The 19,287-nt window shown below is 51.7% G+C and overlaps 1 protein-coding gene across 1 annotated transcript; it reads right to left on the reverse strand.

Moving 5' to 3' along the window:
- Positions 1-1,292: 1,292 nt before the first annotated feature.
- LZTS3 (leucine zipper tumor suppressor family member 3) lies at positions 1,293-15,055 on the reverse strand. The gene is given in 5 exon segments (XM_027660477.1): positions 1,293-9,728; positions 11,278-11,935; positions 11,937-12,109; positions 13,668-14,165; positions 14,326-15,055. Coding segments are annotated over 4 exon segments (2,001 nt in total). The 5' UTR covers positions 14,127-14,165; positions 14,326-15,055; the 3' UTR covers positions 1,293-9,017.
- Between the last annotated feature and the right edge of the window lie 4,232 nt (positions 15,056-19,287).

The raw sequence follows: 19,287 nt of genomic DNA on the forward strand, positions 1-19,287 counted from the left end.
TGTGTCCAAGCACATTTTTTATTGTTTCCAATAATCACAGCTCCACTGTGCCTAGAAATCTCTCTCCTGTCCACTCTGGGCTTTCAGCATTTGCAAACAGTGATTAAATAGGGCCTTGAGTTTTCCTTAGCACTTGGATCCCTTCCTGACCTTTCTACTAGGTTTGTTTCCTGCTCACCTCTTCCTTTGATCAGCCTTTTATCCCCTGGCAACTGAGGAAATCGCATTTCCAGGACTCCAGAGGGAGTTGGAGAGCCTCACTGGCTGATGGCAGCTCGTGCCTCAAAACCTGAGGGAACTCCTGGAATCTCTGTTTCACTTTGCCCCGGGAAGCATCAGCTTGGTCACCAGAGGGCAGGAGACCTCTGTAATAAAGCTATATTTGGGAAAAGTGCTGGAATTGTTGGGGTTTTTTTGAAAACTAATGATCTGAATGTTGCTTTAATGTGATGCCGACCAAGCAGCTGGAGGGGATCCTTTGGAGTAAAAAACCTGCAGGAGGTTTGGGACAAGATGTTACCTCCCTGGTGGTGAGGGAAGGTGGAATGGACTTCAGCCTGGGTTCTGCATCCAAATCCTCCCTGGCAACATCCTCCTTTCCAAGCCCCAATCATCCAGGATCCAGCAAAAATTTGATGCATTTTGACCGTTTTCCAGCCCCTTCAGCCCATGGTGGGGAAATTGGGGAACCCCCCGAGCTGTTGCAGGGGGTGAGGACCTTCCAAGCAAGGTCTTGGCATGGGGGAGAAGGGGAATTACCTTCCCACCATTCCAGCTTGCTCCAAGGCATCTCCACCGGGATCTTGTTTTCCCCAGTGTGTCCTCACCTGAAAATCCATCCCTCAGGCCCTCACCTGGCTTGGGGGCAATTCAGGCTCTGAATGTTGGGAGGTCTTGGATCCAGACACATCCCTGGGGGTCTAAGCTGAGGTGAGACCACCAAGACTGACGTGTTTTCCAGCCCTGTGGCCTTGTGGCTTGTTCTCAAGTGCTTGGAGAGCACGAGCAGCCCTCGTGCCCTTGGACAGGGGAACATCCCACCTGGACATGGGCACACGCAGCGTCCTACTCTGCTCCCAACCACCTCCACCTTTCCCCTCCTGCTCCAAACACAGCTTTTCCTGTCCTCCAGGACGGGAGCTATGAGGGAGCTGTGGGTTGGAGGGTGCTGGTGCATCCAGGGTGAGGTTCTTCCTGCAGTTCACCAGCCTGGCTGTGGGTTGATCCCAAAATCCATCCCCATATCTCCCCCCTTTTCCCACCCCTGACACAATCAGACAAACCACACAGTCCTGTTTTTAAAACGGGGCCTTTCTCCATTTTTATTTTGCCCAATAAAAATCCTTCACAGTCAGGTAGAGAGAGGAGAGCTGGAGATACGTATACATATAGATCTGCATGTCTATTTATATATATACATACCTCTGTACAGATATATTTATATATTCACCGTAGAAAATGGCAAAGGCAGTAGCTCTTCACATCTGGATAAACCCAATGGAGACATACAACAGACCAGCAGGAAACTGGGAAGTGTGGTAAGAGTTTTAACATGAATTTCCAAAACAGATACACCTTTGCTGTACAAAAATCCCGGAATGCTGCGTGTTACCTCTTTTTTCCTTTTTTTTTTTTTTTTTCCCCCCAACCTCTTGTCTTTTAAATACATTTATAAACCAGAGGCAAATTCAAGACAACGGTGTTTTGGAAGTGACCAGTGGACAGGAGAGACACCCAACTTTATGGAGTTCTTTTTTAAATATTTTTATTTTTTTTTAAGTATATATATATATATATATAATTTTTAAAATTTTTTTTAGATTTTTTTTTAATGTTTTTTTTTGCAAAGTCTCGTTAAACGCAGTTCGGAGAACCAGCAACAGTCGACGCAGAAACAGAACAGTAACGGAGTCGAGTTCAGAACACTTCTGGTTTGAATTCACAGTCAGAGCAGAGAGAAACCAACAGGAGGGAAGAAAGCACGAGGCTGGGGTCGAATTTACAGTCGGGAATGCCTGGAATTGGACAAAGGGTTGGATGCAGGAGGTCCTGCACGGACACAGCCCGGCGGCCGAGCGGGGCTGGAGGGCCCCGGCTGTTATTGCTGGTGAAGTGGGACAGCAGGCTCGCTCAGGCCCTACCTGGGAGCTGGGATTTGGGGATCGGGGGGGGGGGGGACAGCTATGGATCTGCTGGAGGACAGACGCAGGACACGGGCGACTCGGCGACGTGTTTAGGACGAGGGACCCTCCCAAGCGCGGCAAAGGCCGAGAGGGGCTGCCCTCGGCTCACAGCGATTCCAGGTCCCAGGGAGTGCAAACAAAGACACCTTGGAGGACCCCTGGCCCCGGGGTGGGCTCTGCAGGGACCCCCCTGCCTGGAAAGGGACTGCATAGACACTGTGTGTGTGCAGCATTGTGTGGCACCGGTGCTGGGATCCTCCGGCACCGGTGCTGGAGCTTTGCCTGGGGGTGTTCTGCTCCTTTCAGTCACCTGTGGAGAGAAAGGGACCTTCTCCTCCAGGAGGGCAGCCTGGCTCTCGGGAATGGGAGAGCCACAGTCTCCCACTTGTGTCTGCTTGTGGCTCTGTGAGCTCAGACACCCCAGTGGCTCCCACATGGAGAAAACCTGCAGGGACAGCCATGGGATGGGACCAGGAGGGGATGGATCACATCTCCTGGGGGCCCAGGCTGGTGGCCTGCTGGATAAGGGCAGCTCTGGGCTCTCCAGGTGAATGGGAACACCAAGCTCAGACTGGTGGTTGTTTGGAGCCAGACTGGACCTCGCTTCCCTTTCCGAAGGAGGAGAGCCCAGGGCTGGAGCTATGAAGGTATTCAAGGGAATACTGGCTTCCCTGCAGGTATCAGAGTTGGGAAGAGTCCCTTTGAAATCTCCCTAGAAAAACCTATTGCTTTGGGACAGAAAGCAGAGACTTTCTGCCGGAGAAAACAGATCTGTGAAAGAGCTGTGAGAACACAACCTTGTCCCAGGCTCCAGACCTGACACGATCCCCTTCAGGCGGAGAACCAGGGAGGAGGATTATCCTGAAAATTGTTTCTGGTGAAACATCCTATTGGGAAACCAACATCTGCAAACAGCTGGAAGAGATCCCAACCCCTCAATAGACTGGGGGGGGGGGGTCCTGTGTTCCCCTACAGACCTCATAGACCCCTCACACCCCTGTTTTTCCAGAGGGTGGAAGGAGCAGGGAGCCTCAGAGCTGGTGGGTGGGGTGTTGGGATGGTGTGAAGCCCCATGCAAGGATCTCATGGGAATGTCCTTCAGTGGGAAGCCAAGTTGCTCTTGGAGGTAAAGCAGGACTGATGGAGCTGCCATGGGAATGATGGAGAGGAGAGGTGAGGACCAGCAGTCTGGAAAGCTCCTCTGAGGGCAGGGCTGGGATATGGCACTCCCAGTGGGGGCTGTGGGCTCCAGCTCCATGTTCAGATGTACCTGGGAAAGTTCTGGGAGAGTCACTGGTTGCTCCAGTGGGATGGGGAGGATCTAAAAGTAGGCAGGAGAGTCTGGAGAGCTGGGGCAGAGGAACAGCAGGGCACGGGCAGCACATGAGCAGATCTTTAGTGAGGGGTTTTGATGGACAGTAACTCTATCAAGGGGTTTCAAGGGTTAAATTAATGGCAACTGGACCCTCTCCCATCCCAGGAATGGAGTGGAGAAGGCTGAGCACAGCTGGGGAGCAGAGGCACAGTGAAAAGGCATCTGCCCACTGCCCAGACCCACCTGAACACCATTCACAGGAGCCCTGATCTCCCACTGGCCTGTGCCCTGCTTGCCAAGGCTGGGACCAGGTCCAGGAGCTTCATGGAGCCAAGCTGGGCAGAGGTGCCTTCAGCACTCCAAGCAGGAGAAGCAAAGAGCAAAGTGCATTCACCTTGGAATTTGGTTCCCTGGTAAGGAAGGTGCTGAGGAGGCCCTGGGGTGAGCTGGGGAGAGGACACCAAGGGAGCAGTCAGCAGGACCACCAGCCCTGAGGATACACATTTTCCTGGACAATTCCCACTGATCCAGAACGAGTCCTTGACTGGACCCTGTAGCAATGTCTGCTTCTAAATTAGAGGAGACCTGTCACTCTGAGGGCAAGAGGAATGGCTGGGCATGCCATTTCCCAAGGAAAAAAAAGGGAATTTCATCCACTGCCCTCCAGGGACCAGTCCCTGGTCCACATTCTCCCTAGGCAATGCATGGAGCTCCGTGGTGTGGCCGTGGAGGATACTGGTGTGACCAACAATCAACTCACCCAGAAACTCCATTCTATCCTGTCCTGTCTAGCACAGGAAAGGCCCCTCATGGACCTGCAAACATTCCCAGGTGGGACACCGGGAAATCCACACCCTCTCCTGTCCCCTGCCAGCTCTCATTCCCCTCTTCCAGCCCACAGCAGCCTCATCTCTCCCCGGGAAAGCCAGGAAAGAGCTCCAAGCGTGCAGTCCAACACCCTCCAGAGATCTTTGGTCATGTTGCTCATGAGCAAGCTATAAAGTGCCACTGGAAGGGGCAGGAGTGGGGCAGGATGGTCTTTTCCATGGGCAGAGCTCCAGGGGGACACCACTGGGAGCCACTGTCTGTGTGACACAACATGGGCAGGGGGGACTTCAGCCTTAACCAGGGGACAACAGCAAATCCTGGCATGGGGTGACAGCAACAAAGCAGGACAGAGTGGCACCAGGCTGTTGGAGTCAGTCCTGAGGGGATTGCTTTCCTGGGAGGTGCTGAGCCTCTGATTCCCACTGCCACAGCTCTGGGGGTGCTGAGCACCCTCCATGTGAGCACAGCATCAGTGCTGCTGGTCCTGCTCACCCAGAGAGAAGCCACAGAGCTGCCTGGTCTCTGTTTAATCACTGAACATACAGAGCTGGGCCGTGGTTTACATCCCTCTGTGTAACGTGGCAGCGTTAAGAGCAACAATCGAATTCCCCTCTGGAGTGTGGAAACCCGGAGGAGAGGGATCTCCCCCTGGCACGGCGCCAGCGACAGCAGGAATGGTGCTGTGAGACGGTGGCAGAAGCTCAGTGGGACTGTGTGAGGCACAACAACGCGCCATGGCTGTGGTTTCACCCTTGGGGTGAGACAGGAGTGCTGGAATTAGCCCAGCCTGGGTCAGTGTCTGACAGCAACAGCAGCCAGCCTGGGAATGGTGGTGGAGCAAAGCAGTGAGGGGTAAGACCTCCCTGGCACCAGGACAGCCTGCTGAGCCCCCATCCTCATGGATGGAAGTCTCTGGAGCTGAGCAGTGTCCTCTGTTTGTGCTGTGGATGTGCCTGAGCATGACTCAGCTGTGTGTGTGTGAGTGCTGTGACAGCAGAGCTGCTCCAGGACTTCCCACCACTGGCCTGGCTCTCCCAAAGATCACAGAATCAGCTGGGTTGGAAAAGACCTCTGAGATCAGCGAGTCCAACCTGTGACCCAGCACCACCTTGTTACCCAGACTGTGGCACTGATGCCACATCCAGTCTCTTCTTTAACACCTCCAGGGAAGTGACTCCACCACCTCCCTGGGCAGCCCATTCCAATCTTGGATCATATTGCCCAGCCCCATGTGTCAGGTGTCCCAGAGCATCTCTAATGTCTGTGGGCCCCTTGTGTGGGGCAAGTGACCTGAGACCCTTGTGGCCACAGCTTGTGGTGGTGGCCAGTGGCAAGTTAGAGATGGTTTTGAGGGCAGGACTTGGAGAATTACACATGAGCCAGGATGTCACTTGGAGCTGAATTCCATTAGCTCCAAGGTGGAGGAGACAGCTGGGTTGTGGTCAGGCCCAAACTCTGTGTGGAGTTTCATGGGACAGAAACCTTTTATCAGCCCTGCCTGAGCCTCCAAGAGACGATGACAGCCTCCTTGGCTATTCCCAGGATGTGTCACCAAAATGCCAGTCTGTCATCCCTTGGCTATTTTACCCCAAGGCTGAGACCCCAGAGCCTCAACACAGACCTAGTTTGGGATGGGAGACTTCATCCAGTCAGTGTGTGAAAGATGGGAGGAGCCAGGTGAGCTCCCACCTGTTCACAAACAACAGGATTTCAGGTGTCCCACCATCATTTTGCTCCATCTCTGCTGAGCAAAGGGCTGGCACAGGGGAGAGGATGTGATGGGGAGCAGTGCATCCAGTTGTGGGGAGGAATATCGAAGCCCAGGAATCCTTTGGGGCAGTTTGGCCGCGGAACTTGCCAAAACCATCTGTATTTTATGTCACCAGAGCACAGGGGGGTGGTTTCTGCTGGACAGCCGAGTGCTTGGGGGAGTCCTGGGTGAATCCCAAGAGAGGGAAAACCAGCAGCAGCAGCAGAGTGTCTTAATGGGTGTCAGCAAGGCTCTGTCATCCAGGCAATGTCCACAAAATGAGGTTCCTCAGATGTGGATCGAAACTCTTGATTGAAGTGATGCAGTGAAGAAGAACGTGAAAGGAGTGGGCCTTTCCTCCTCCAAGGTGCAAAACCTCTCCTTGCTGCTCCTGCCCCAGCCCAAGCAGTCCCTGATGGATGCACTGTGAGGCCATTGAGCCCCTGGGCAGTCCAGCACCCCTGTGTACCTCCAGGTTTCACTGGATCCATCAAGACACTCACTCGTTGGACCACTGCAAAAAAGATCGAGGAAAAACGATGATGGGGCAAACCTGACACGCTGGAGGACTTGGCTGACTGCTGCTGGCTGGGCCCAGGTATGTGGGGAGGCCACACAAGCCCCAGCTTCTCCTGCTCATGGATTGGGAAGCAGCTCTGGAGAGAAGGTGACCCACAGGGTGATGCCAGTGTCGGTTGCTCCTGAGTGTTAATGCAGCAGGTAATAGCAGTGTGCACATCCTCAACAGCAGAGCTGGAAGCTCAGTCCCTCTGGGACTCTTCTCCACACCCATCAGGGGTCAGATCTGACCTAATCCCCCTTTTATGGCTGGTCCTGGGAGAGGGGCTTAGCCTGAGCTGCCCCCCGTGTTTTTCAGGCTGATGGGCTGTGTCTCCCTCCAGCTCCAAAGACACGGGCAGAAGTGGTGGGAAAAGACAGGAACCATCAACTGGGATCTTGAAATGCCCTGGTCTCGTTGCACATCTCCATTTCCTATGGCTTCAGGGATCTCTGCCAGCCACCAACAGCTCCTGGCCAGGAGCACTGCCTGATGACCTTGGTTGGTGGGACTAACTGCAGTCTCCTCTCTCTCTTTGCTCAGTCTGGAGCTCACCACAGCAACGCTTGTTCCCAAATTGAAGGTCAGACCTGGTGATGAAATGAGGAGCTTTTTGGAAAGGGAGCATGGAAAATGTGCAGGTTCAGGGCTTTTGCTTGGAAGGTCTTCAGCTCCTCAACACCCTGAGGTTCTTCCTTCTTATGCACATGGAATGTGATCTGGCCAAACCCTCCCTGGAGTCACCACACAGACATTCCAAGGTGTCCAGTGCTAATTCCAGCTTTGTTCTTCCATCTTCTCCCTAAGACAAAGAGCCAAAATTCCCACTCGTGTTGATCCTTTGGCCGCTACCCAGTCTGTGCAAACTCCACTTTGAAACATTTTCCTTCTCTTTACTGTGGATCATGGTAAAAACAGTGTCCATGAAAGGGAGAACTGGGCCCACTTTGCCCGTGTTTTCAAGCCAAGAGCCGGGTTTTGCTGCCTCAGTGACTGCACGTAGGATTTGGTTATTGTTCTGCCAAGGCATAAGCACTTGCGTGATCTTAAGCATTTTCCCTTCTTAAGGACTGAATTCATGCTCAGAATTAGTAGCTGAGTGTTTTCTTAAACCAGGCCTGCATTATCTCCATCCCTGGAATATGTGATGCCGCGTGGGATGGCCGTGGGTGCTGTTTGGAATGGCTGTACTGAAGGCTGACGCTCACTCCGTCGGAATCCAGCTGGATGTGCCCCCTGCAACTCCTGAGTGAGGCTTGGATGCTGTTTTTAAGTAGACCCTGGACCAAGAGAGTGCCCCAAAGTGTCACTCATTCAGGGACAGGGTGGCACAACTGCCCAATATTGGGGCAAATTGCTAAAGCTTCAGTTTGCATAAACATCCCACAGGTTTGGAGGCTTCCCCAAACCTTGATCCCATTCACTTTGGGAAGTAAGAGGGCTCTTGGGAAGGGAAACCAGCTTGGATTTCCAAGTTTTTTTCTTGCTGTAGCCAGCTTGGGTGTATAGTAAGAGTAAGGGGACCAAGGCAGAGGTGGGAGGGTATTTCTGCTCCCAGGGTCAGTCACAACCCTGGAGAGGAGTGGAACCGCAGAAGGAAACCACAAGGAAATGAAAACACAGCTCTGCTGAGCCCCCAAAGAGGCTCCTGCTGGGAAATCATTCCCTGTTGGCTTCTGTTACCAGGACAGGCTCATCCTGCTCCTCAGGGATGTCCTAACCTCTTGCAACCATGGTAGCCATAGGCTGGCAAGAGGGAGTCGTCTGACAGAGATATGTCTGGTTTCACTGAAATCAGTGGCCAACCTTGCACTGACTTCACTAAGACCATCGTCTGGAACAGGATACTTGATGCAGAACAGTGAGTTTGCTCATCATCCCGAGAGCTTTGCTCCATTAGCCAATGTGGCTAAAAACATCTTGGAAAAAAAAAAAAACCAAACAAACAAACCAACAAACCTGCCACTTTGAACTGTTTCTCTGCACGAAAATGCTCGGAAAACCAAAGAAACCAAATATTAACCCTCCAAAACAACCAACCGAGGAGGGGTGAATTGCAGGAGAGGGGGTGGCAGCCTCCAGCGGAGTAACAGTCACGGCAGATTAACGAAAGAGCCAATTTTGACCCTCACCAGCTGTACTAGGAAAAAAAAACCCCAAAAGAGATGTCGCATCATCGATAGAAAACCAACGCACATCCACAGTTATTTTACCTACAGAGCACAGAAGTGGAGAGTAAGGGTGGTGGAGCTCGTCTGGGAGCAGAGCAGGCTCCCCCCGCTCCGGCGGTAGCGCGTTATCCTTCGGAAGATCACTGGCTTGAGTAGGTAGTACATGCACAGCAATAAAAAAATCTCGTTGTGTCGTGGTGGTGGCCCCTCCTCAGATCTCGGTGGACTCAATTCGCTCGAGCCTGGAGGGAGTCCACGTCTTTTTCTCCTCGGTGTGCGGGGGGCTGGTGGCCTTGGTGTTCATCTCGTTCACCTTGTGCTCCAGGAGCTGGTTCTTCTGGTACATCTCCACGTAGTTCAGCTGCAGCTGCTTCTGGTACTTGATGACCTTCTCCTTCTCCTCCTGCCACGTGCGCCGCTCCTCCTCGAAGTCCATCACCTGCTGCTCCCGCTGCTGCCGCTCCAGCTTCAGCTCCGTCTGGAGCCTCTCCACCTCCTTCCGCAGGGAGTTCACGCTGTCCTCGCTCTGCCGCTGCATCTTGGCCTCGTCGCTCTCACAGGCCAGCGGGTCCCGCAGCTTTTCGCCCAGGTCGCCCCCGAAGGGCCCCGGGGGTCCCATGCTGGCAAGTGTCCGCTTCAGGCCGGAGACCTCCAGCTCACAGTGGTTCAGTTTTTCCCTCAGCACCTGCACCTCGCTCATCTTGCGCTGCAGTTCGCCCTCGCAGATCTCCAGGTTGACGCTCTTGGAGCTGTAGGAGTCCTTCAGGGTGAGGATCTGCTCCTCCTTCTCCCGCAGGAAGTTCTTGCCTTCCTTGAGCTGCGAGCGCAGCCCCACGATCTCGTTCAGCTTCTGGGAGACGTCTGCCTGGGAGTCCTTCAGCTGCTGCTTGAGCAGGGAGATCTCGCCTGCCTTCTGGCACACCTGTGGGAAGAGCATCTGTGAGGTTGGGGGATGGCAGCGAAAAGCCCACCACCCCTGCTCATCCCTCATGCTGCCCATGAAACAGCCCTGCTCAAGGACTGAGTTCCAGCCTTCACCAGGCCCCAGACCATGCCAAAGACCTAAAGGTCGTCCTCACACCTGTGGGGGAGATTTTGTGGTTTTTTCCTGCAGAAACTTGGGACTTTTCAGGGACCCGATGCTGTTCCCAGCTGGAGTTGTCCAAACAGCTGAGCCAAGTGCTGTGAGACAGTGATGCTTCCCTCCTTGCATTTGTCTTACTCACCCAACCACAGGCCTGTGGTGCTCGACCCCAACCCCTCTGCTCTCATCAGGAGTTTTCCCACTGACCTCAGTGGCATCTGGACCTTGAACAAGCCTGAGACAGAAACACCTCAGACCCAGGGACCACCCGGGCTCTCTCCGAGCACTGGGACAGTAGGACAGGATGATGTTACTTACTCATCCTATGATGCCTTCCTTCCCAGACTCCTAAAGAACCCTGGAAGTGTTCAAGGCTTCAAGGACAGGGCTTGGAGCACCCTGTTCTACTGGGAGGTGTCCCTGCACATGGCAGGGGGGTGGAACGAGGTGGTCTTTCAGGTCCCTTAACAGAGCAGGTGGCCAAAGGAGGGACAATGCAGCCTCCTCATTCTGGGATGTAACTTGCAGGGATTTTACAACAAGCCTCTAATAAGCTCTGCTGAACATCTGCAAAAACGCATTTCAGAGCCTAGTTAATCCCAGCTTCCTTGACTTCCCATCAGGATTAGCAGAATAGGGTCTTCTTGATTCTAGAGCTACGTTTTGCCTCTGCACTCTTAATAAATTTAAAGTTTCTAGCCAGTCCATGGAAGGATTAAAATTCTTCACATGATCAAGCTGGAAAAAAAAAGGTATGTGAGCACTGGCTATACAAACAGACTTTGATAAAATGTTCTAAAAATAGAAACAGTAGGAAAAAATTATGTAGAACTCAACGGGAGAACTAGAAAGAGGAATTTGCTTTTCAGCTTTTTAAGAGAGATAAACTTATTAAGAACTGAAAACAGTGTGTTGCAATGGAAAGCATGAGGTAGACTTGGCCATTGATATAATTTTTAGCTCAGTTGCTTTTTATCTTCAGAAAAAAGAAAAAGAAATTCAAATATTTGAAGAGCAGTTTCAAGGTTTGCCCAAACGCAGACCTTACAAGAATTTAATTAAAACAGACTTAAACCTGTTTTTGGTAGGCACAAATACCTGTATGGAATGAGTTGTGTTCCCTGAGACTGGATTTAAATGTCACAAGTTGGAGTGACCAGACTGCAAAGTCAAATTATTAACCAGCACAGGAGGTGTGCACAGAAAGTTGTGCTTATTTTAGTTCAGTGGAAACCAACAGGTTTGGGACTCAGACAAATGAGGTGACAAGTGTCCACAGGAGGCCACCAACCCACAGCCATTATCTATGGGGTCCACTTAGGGCACATGGGAGGTACTTTGGGCTACCAGAGCCCTTGATGAGAACCTGTTAAAACAAGGCTCTTACCTCCCACTTGGTCTCTTCAATCTTTGGGAGAAACTCAGCCTGCTCCTTCTTGAAAGCCACAAATTTCTTCTCCAGCTCCTCTCGCTGCTGGAGGAGTTGCCCCATGTCATCCTGGAGTTTTTTTTTCTCCTGCTGGAGCTTGAAAATTTGGAGCTGCAAAGCCTGCTGAGCCCGCTGCGCCTTTTTGGAGACCTGCTGCAGCTTGTTGGCGTAGTTCTGCCTCAGGTCCTCCATCTCCCTCTCCCAGATCTTCTGCTTCTCCTCGAACACCTGGAAGATCGCTGCCTCGCTCTTGTCCAGGTTCCTCCGCATCTGGAGGACCTCCTGCTCCTTCTCCCACAGCCGGTCCTCCAGGTCCTGGATGATGTCGTCCGTGGAAGGCGAGTGGAAAGGCATGGTCTCGTTGAGATGGTTCAGCCTGCTGAAGGAGGAGGTGCTCTTGCTGGAGGACCGCCCGCTGTCTGAGGTAGATATCCCGTTGTATCCCACGATGTTCTTCTCCACGTAGGTGGTGCCGATGCGGTTGATGTGGCTGGTGGAGGCGCTCATGGGCCCCACGTGCTGGCTGTAGCCCGTCCCGTAGGTGGGCAGGCTCGTTAGGGAGTTACGCCCCGAATCCGAGAGCCCCCCCCCCTTGGTTTGTAGTCCTGTTAAGGCTGCCCTTGTCGAGCCCAGCTTTGGGTGCGGACGGGCTATTGCTGTTGGCGTGGTTCAAGCTCTTCCTGTTCTCCGTCATCCCGTTGCTCTGCGGCGGGCAGAGGTTCTGCATGGAATGGAAGTTTTTAGGAACTACTGGCTTAAAGGCTGAGGGTCTAACTAAGGGCTCATTGCTCTGCAAAAAGGAAAAAGGACCACGCGTCAAACACGGCAGGAGGCTCGGTAACGACACAACAAAAAGAGACACATCGGCACAGGGCGGGGCTGGTGGGGTCAAGTCAGCTTGGGCTGGCTCCATGTTACACCTTTTGGGCCATTTGGGGTTGTACAGGAGGAACCTGTAGTCACTGGTAGGACATGAGGGACCTGTGGTCACCGGTAGGGCAACACTTTGTCTTCCCTTGCCCCAAATAACAAGAAGTAATCTTGACTCACCCCCAAATCTGTGTGATTTACCCCCTAGAATATTCCTTGGGCTGCCACTTGCCTACCAAACCTGATCAAAACAACTCTGATTTTGGCTGATCATATTTGGAGGGACTCTCAGCTTTGAGGGTGCATCGTCCTGTTGCTGAAAACTGAACTGAACCCTTGGATTGGCAGCTATTTTGCCCCAAGAGCATCATGTTTCCCTCCTGCTGGGAGTGATCTCTTCCTATGTGGACCTTGTGTCCTGCTTATGCTCTGATGGGAGCAGGTAGGAGCTGTGACCCCAGCAGTGACTCCAGGCAAGGAACATGCTGAAGCTGCTCTTCACTGGAATATTTGTGTTTTCTGTGGGCATAAGCAATGCAGGGGTGAAAATGGACCACAGGGATTTAGAAAGGATTTTAAAGCCTTGAACGTTCCCCATTCTGTCAATGCGCCTACAGAAATAAAATTTCCTCAAAATGGGATTGAGTCTCCCCTGCTGCACGTTGGATTTTAGGTGAAAATGACAGCAGAGGAATCAAAGATGTTTTGGAAGTGCCTTCTGGGAGAAACAGAAGGAGCCCTGGGAGCAGGTTGGAGACCAAAAACCTGATGCCTGTGAGACTGAGATGGACTACAGGGACCAGTGGATTGACAACCCAGGAGAAAAGGCCACCAAACTCTGCAGAAATAATACTGGACACAAATTATGGAAGTCATTGGAGCAGAGCAGCAGAGGACATAAAACACTTCTGGCTCTGAGGCTCTGCTCCTCCAGGCCTGGCAGATTTTGCTCCCTGAAGCCAAAAATGAGCCACAAGGGCTGGGCTGGACTGGGTCATAATGTTTACAGGGGTAGTTTCAAGTCTTGTCACTTGTCCCTCACAAGGGATTTTGAACAGAGCCTTGGAGCTGCTTTCAAGCCACAGCTTTAGGTGGCAGTGGGCGGTTGAGGATTGCCCATAAATGGTACAAACATAAGAGTGGGACTCAGATGTTGGACCTACTGAAACAAGAGCTGATTCCAGCTCCCTCCCCATCCATCAGAGAGGTAGGCACATCATCTCAGGGAGGTTGGAAGAGCCAGTGACTTAAATACAGGTTTAAATGAGCTGAAAACTTCACTGAGATCATGCTCTTGGGTTCCTCAAGAACTAACGTTGGCCCTGAAAGTGATAAGAACGATACTATCTGCACATAAAATGTACAGAGTGAGAACTGGACTATCTGCCAGGATTGCTTTTTTGCCCAGGGCTTCCTGGCTTGTGTTTTCAGGGCCGTGCCGTGGCCACCGAGCAGCTCCAGGAGGCGGAGGGTCTCACCTGGTCGAGTTTGCCGGAGACTGGCAATATCTTTGGTGGGTTACCGGGCTCTCGGTACTGGGGAGGAGGCGGCAGGTTCTTCTCGTTGTTGGAGGTCACGTTCCCACAGATGTCCATCTTCACCTTCTCGCTCTTGCGCAGGTCGCCGTTGATGTAGAGGGAGTTGGAGACCTTCTCCGACTTGTAGGTCTTCTCCTCGCCGGAGTAGCGGTTGGAGATCTCCCGCGCGGAGTAGCCGTTGTTGCGGGAGCCCTCGGAGGCCTGGCGGCCGCTGCCCTGCGTCCGGGTGCCCACGCTCTTCATGGCAAACTCCTGGTCGTTGGCCACGCCGCTGCCCACGCTCCCCATGGCGCTCCTGGGGGCGGCGGTTCGGGATGGCCGGGCGGCGAGTCCGTGGAAGTTCTGCGGGCTGGTGTGGGTGGGGTCACTCAGGACGGGCAGCGTCTCTAGCGTGGCCATGGCAGCGTCGAGGTGAGCTGGAGGCACAGGTCAGTGGCACTGGGAGCAGGAAGGAGAGGAAAGGGGCTGTTAAAGAGGTGCCTTTTACCCACCACCCCCTTTTGCAGATCGAAATCGTGTCCTGGTGTCCGGTATGGAGTAGATGGTGGGGTTGTCCTCCTCTCTGGGAATTCAGACCCCCTGTGGCAGGAGGGCCTACCCCAGCAAGGCCTAAAATCCAACCAGAGAATGCAAACAGCGCCAGCTCTCGTGTCAGCTCTCTGTGATGTGTTAGCAGTTGCACCATGGTAATGTTCTTGGCGTCAAATTCTGCTAAAACCAGCCTGGTTCACCAAACTCCAAACACACATCCTGCTTTTTGAAGTCTGATGTGACAGAAAAGCTGGGAGCTGGCCTGGAAAGTTGTGATTGGCGCTCAATCACTTTATACCCTAAAAGTGCAGTCCCCTTTCATACAGTCAGGTTCTTCTAACTTAACCCTTCTTGGGGTGTACGTGTGGAGATTCCTCCCTTGGCTGGGGACACCCACCAAGGTGACTCCTCAAGGTTGAGAGATCTCCCCACGAGCGTTGGGCTGGGGGAGTTACATCAAATCTTTACTGAATTACTGTTTCTTTTTGCCAGCTTTAATGTAATTGCTTCAATAATTGCTTCAATATAGTGCACCGTCCTGTCTCATACTACACTACTAGTAGTGTTAGTGTTTGTATGGTACAGTAAATAATTCTGATTAAGATGTTTTGTCTGATCATTTGTATAAAATAAATGATTCATTTTATATAAATATTCTCGTTTTGCCAATCATTAAAACCTGCGGGACAAAAGTGGTTCAGTCACACATTCTGTAATTCCTTAAATTTAAACCGTTGACTTAATCCAAGGCTGAGATTGGATTCAGCTGCACCCAGACTCCTCTCTGAGCAGGAGTTTAGAAAGCCAGGGAGCCCTTTTTGCACCTCGTGACTCAATGGCAGGGCTTTTAAAATAAATTCTGTCTAAGCCTTCCACTCCCACCCACGACACCCCCTTGGAGAAGCACTGATCCCCCAAATCCCACTCACTGCCCTCCAAAAGAGCTTCTCTTAAAGCCTCTGACCCGAAAGGTTGGGTGCTCCCTGGGGGAGGGAGTCTGTGTGGGTTTTATTTGGCACAGCTCTACGGCATTGGTTGGACACGACCGTTTGCAGTTCCCAAGGTTGGATTGTTTCTGTCACTTTTCCCAGGTTTTAACAAGTTTGAGTTATCATGGGAATATGATTTCTCCATCCCTGGTCCATCAGTAGCTTATCCAATTCCTCTCTCCAGCCCATCTCTTAGGGATGACTCAACAAGGCTTAAACAACACACTTTCCATCTCTTCCTTTGGGAGTGTTGCTCCCATGGGCTTGAGCTTTTAGAAAGGTGTTTTTGTCCAGGTGTCATCCTGAGTTTTCTTTCAAACATTTGTTCCCCTTCTCCATCTTATTCTTACTTAGATTGTGCCTTGGATTGGCCAAAACTAGGCCATGGGAAGTGGATAATGTGCAAATAATGGTTTTAAAAGTTGTCTTTGACCAGGTCAAAGGAGCTGGGACCAATTGTCCTTGGGACCAATTCTCACATGTCTGGATGGTCTTCATCAGCTTTTACATAAAGGTGAAAAATCTTATTTAAGGAAATAAGAGCAGTGGGAGGTGAAGGTTTCCCCCTGGATGGGATAATAAAAAAAGTGATGCCCCTTGCAGAGAGGTTCAGGGATGGAGGAGCTCAGACAGGGCCAGCGGGAAGGGGAGATTGAGAAAACCCCCATTTCAGTGGGGTTTTCTCTCTCCTTGGGGCAGGGATGTTCAATGAGCCCTACCTGAGAAAAGCAGGAGAGCTGGGTTTATTTCCCTGGAGAGCAAGCTTGGGTCTAGAGCTCAGCTCCCATGTGGTATCTCAGGGGGTCTTGCTATTTGCACTGATAATGGAATGGAGAAGTATTTAAAAGGTTAAAGCAGGGGCTGTGCTGCTCAACTTTGCTTTTATTAAACTGCAGTTTCTGGAGGCTTCTCCTCCCTCTTTCCAGCACCTTGTCCTGCCCAAAACACAGCTCGAGTGTCACGTGGCTGGTGGGCAGATGTGGCAAACAACTGTGCCAGAGGGAGAGGGCACAGAGCTGATACCTACAGCGAGCTGGCAGAGCTCCTGTGGCTGTGGACGTGGTCACATCCTAAAGGCACTTCCCAAAGAGCATCATAGACAGTTCATGAGTTGCACAACACCCAGGACCTAATCCAGCTGCCTGCTGGGCACCTGGAGACTTGTTTGGGCTATGGAGTGATGAGGAGGTGCGGGCAACACCCACCCGAAGCCACACTCAACCCCACGGCGCCTTTGGATTTTGTTAGTCAAGGGAAGACTTTTTGTCCTGCTAATTTAGGAGTAACCTGCTTTTCAGTGACTTTTTTCAGTCACTTTTCGCTGACTTCTCTTTGTGGGACACCAGCCACCATGGGAGGGATGTGCTGGAAGGCCTCAGCTCCAGACGAGGGAAAGGCAGAGGCTGCACTGTCTCCACGCAGAGCTCCCCAGCCAGCAGAGGAGAAATCCAGGTTACCTTTCCCTCACTGGGTAAATTTCACGGTGACATTTGCACGTTTACATTGACTCTCTGAGGGCAGGATGAGGTCACTGGAAAGTCTGATCCTTAAAAAGGAAAAAAAAAAAAAAAAAAAAGGCCAACGCAACAACAAGCGGTTTCTTTTAACTGGGAGTCATCCAAGCAAACATTCTGAAAAAAACTTGCTATTAGCTTATGTTTACTGCAAACCCAGGGCCTGATAAACAGAGTGCAAGGACGAGCCTTACAAATGTGTTATTAAGGAGGTGCCAGAAGTGCCAACAGATCCCCGACAGTACAGCTTTGTTTGCCAAAAAGGGCCATTTTTTTGAGAACAACAACTCTTGGGTTTGTATCTTCTGGCAAGCTCCTGTTCCCAGTCAGGTTTTGCACTGGTTGTTCCTCAGCTGAACTGAGGAAACTGAACTGAAAACAAGTTTTGAGCACAGGAATAGCTCTGCCACGCTCTGGTGCAGAGCAGGAGGGTAATTTTATTCTCCTTCCAGGTTTGGAGGAGTGCGTGATTCAAAACTTCCCCAGCACATTTCTTCTCTCTTAAATCTCTTCATCTCTGTAGTGATAGGACAAGGGGAAATGGTTTTAAACTGGCAGAGGGCAGGGTTAGATTAGATAAAAGGAAGAAATCCTTGGCTGTGAGGTGGGTGAGGCCCTGGCACAGGTTGCCCAGAGAAGCTGTGGCTGCCCCATTCCTAGAAGTGTCCAAGGCCAGGTTGGAAGGGGCTTGGAGCAACGTGGAATAGTGGCAGGTGTGCCTACCCATGGAGGAGATGATCTTTAATGTCCCTTCCAACCCAAACCATTCTGTAGTTCTATGACTCCATGATATCTACCTCCCTCCCATGGGAACGTGAACTAAAACTGGGTGATTCCCAATGAGAGGAACTGGCAGTCCATGAGCACAGGGAGGCTGAGAGAAGCCAAATCACTCTACTTTAGCAGTGTTTCATTCCCAAGTCAGTCCTTTGGAAGGAATGAGGAGTCACCCTCAGCATGGCTGGGCTTGAAAGAGACTCCCAAGCTACGGTAAAGGGATGAAAGTGGCTCCCCTTGGCCTGTGGAGGGTGGAGAGGTTCCAGACAGGCAGGAAACTGAAACAGGAGTATTAAGCCACCTGCCAGCCACTGCCTTTTCCAGCTGTTCTCTCTTTCCAGATGTTACATCCCATCTGCAGTGGGGAGGAGGCACCAGGAACATTTCAGTCTTCATCCTCACCAGGCTCTCAGGAAGATGCTATGTCCAACTCACCTCCCAGGGAGGAGTAGGTCTACCCAAATCAATCCCAAGTGACACCTATCTGTCCATCTGTCCACCCATCCCAGCAGTCACTGAGCCACAGGGCCCTTGATGAGCTCTGCCCTCACTCCAGCTCCCCAAAGCCCCGTGGTTACAGCAGGAACCCAAGTGAAGGGACTTTCTGCAGACACAAAGGAGGGGAAAACCCCTCCAGAACAAACACTGAGCCGAGTTCACATTTCCCAGCATTTCTGTGTTAATAAAAGCTCAAAAGAGTTTCTTTGTCCGCCTAGATTGATTCAAGACTCCCTTCCTGGTAGACATCTCCATGCCAGCACCTTACCAAGGTGCAGACAGCATTCTCTGACCAGGGACACTGGGCTTTCACATGCTCCATGTTGCACCACCTCCCTGTCCCATCCAACTGTAGTGGCCCCTCAGCCTTTCCTGCAGCAGCCTTGCCTTGGAGACAGCAATATTTTAATGCCTGATGGATGAAATCTGAAGTGAAATGTCCTTTTCCACCATCTGTGGTGGTTAAATTCTTCATGGCCACCTCTTACCCAGACTTCTCACCATCCCTGCAGCTCCAGGGCACTCCTATTGTAAATACAATTATTTGTAAAATAACAACTGTGTCTTCACACTTGCTTTATCCAAACGAGTTAGCGATTGCCTTCCAGTTAAACAGAATTAAAAATCACTTTCAGATAAGCAGCTGAATGGTTAACTAAGACTAAATTATGGGGGCCTGGCTCTGTTTCTGCCTGAGCAGGTTAATTGTTAACACTCTCGTAACAAAGGCCTTGGGGGAGACAGACATACCTGGGCACTGTGCCACGGGAGAGGGAAATCAATCACCGGGCCTGGGCAGAGGGAGCTCCGGCAAACAGCCCCGGAGCAAGGCAGTGCCTTGGCACACGCGCCACCCCAGGCATGTGGTGCTGGCAGGATGGGCAACAAAGGCATCTGAAGGTCAAAAATTCCCCCTCCTCACCGTGGTAACAGGTGTGCCCGTGACCTTCAACGGGCGGAGGTTTGTTTGTGTCAGTTTTAATGATCAGGCAATTACCGACGCGATAACAAACGTGCTTTGTGCTGCTGTTTTTTTAAGGCTATAGGACCTGCACTTGCCCTGTGTTTAGGGGCTCTGGTGGGCTCTGCCAGTTTGTTGGCGGCAGCGCCAAGGAGCTGGGTTGGCTGGAGGAAAAAGAAGTCAACACGTCCTGGGGTGGTGGAGCAGGTTGGAAACGGCGTAAAAAGGTTGAAAAAAACCCAAAATTGCTGTCGTGATTTCGGCTTCTTCCAGAAAAATACATGGAGAGG

The sequence above is a fragment of the Corapipo altera genome, unplaced genomic scaffold (assembly GCF_003945725.1).
Source record: "Corapipo altera isolate COAL_440 unplaced genomic scaffold, ASM394572v1 295, whole genome shotgun sequence".
Taxonomy (NCBI): Eukaryota; Metazoa; Chordata; class Aves; order Passeriformes; family Pipridae; genus Corapipo; species Corapipo altera.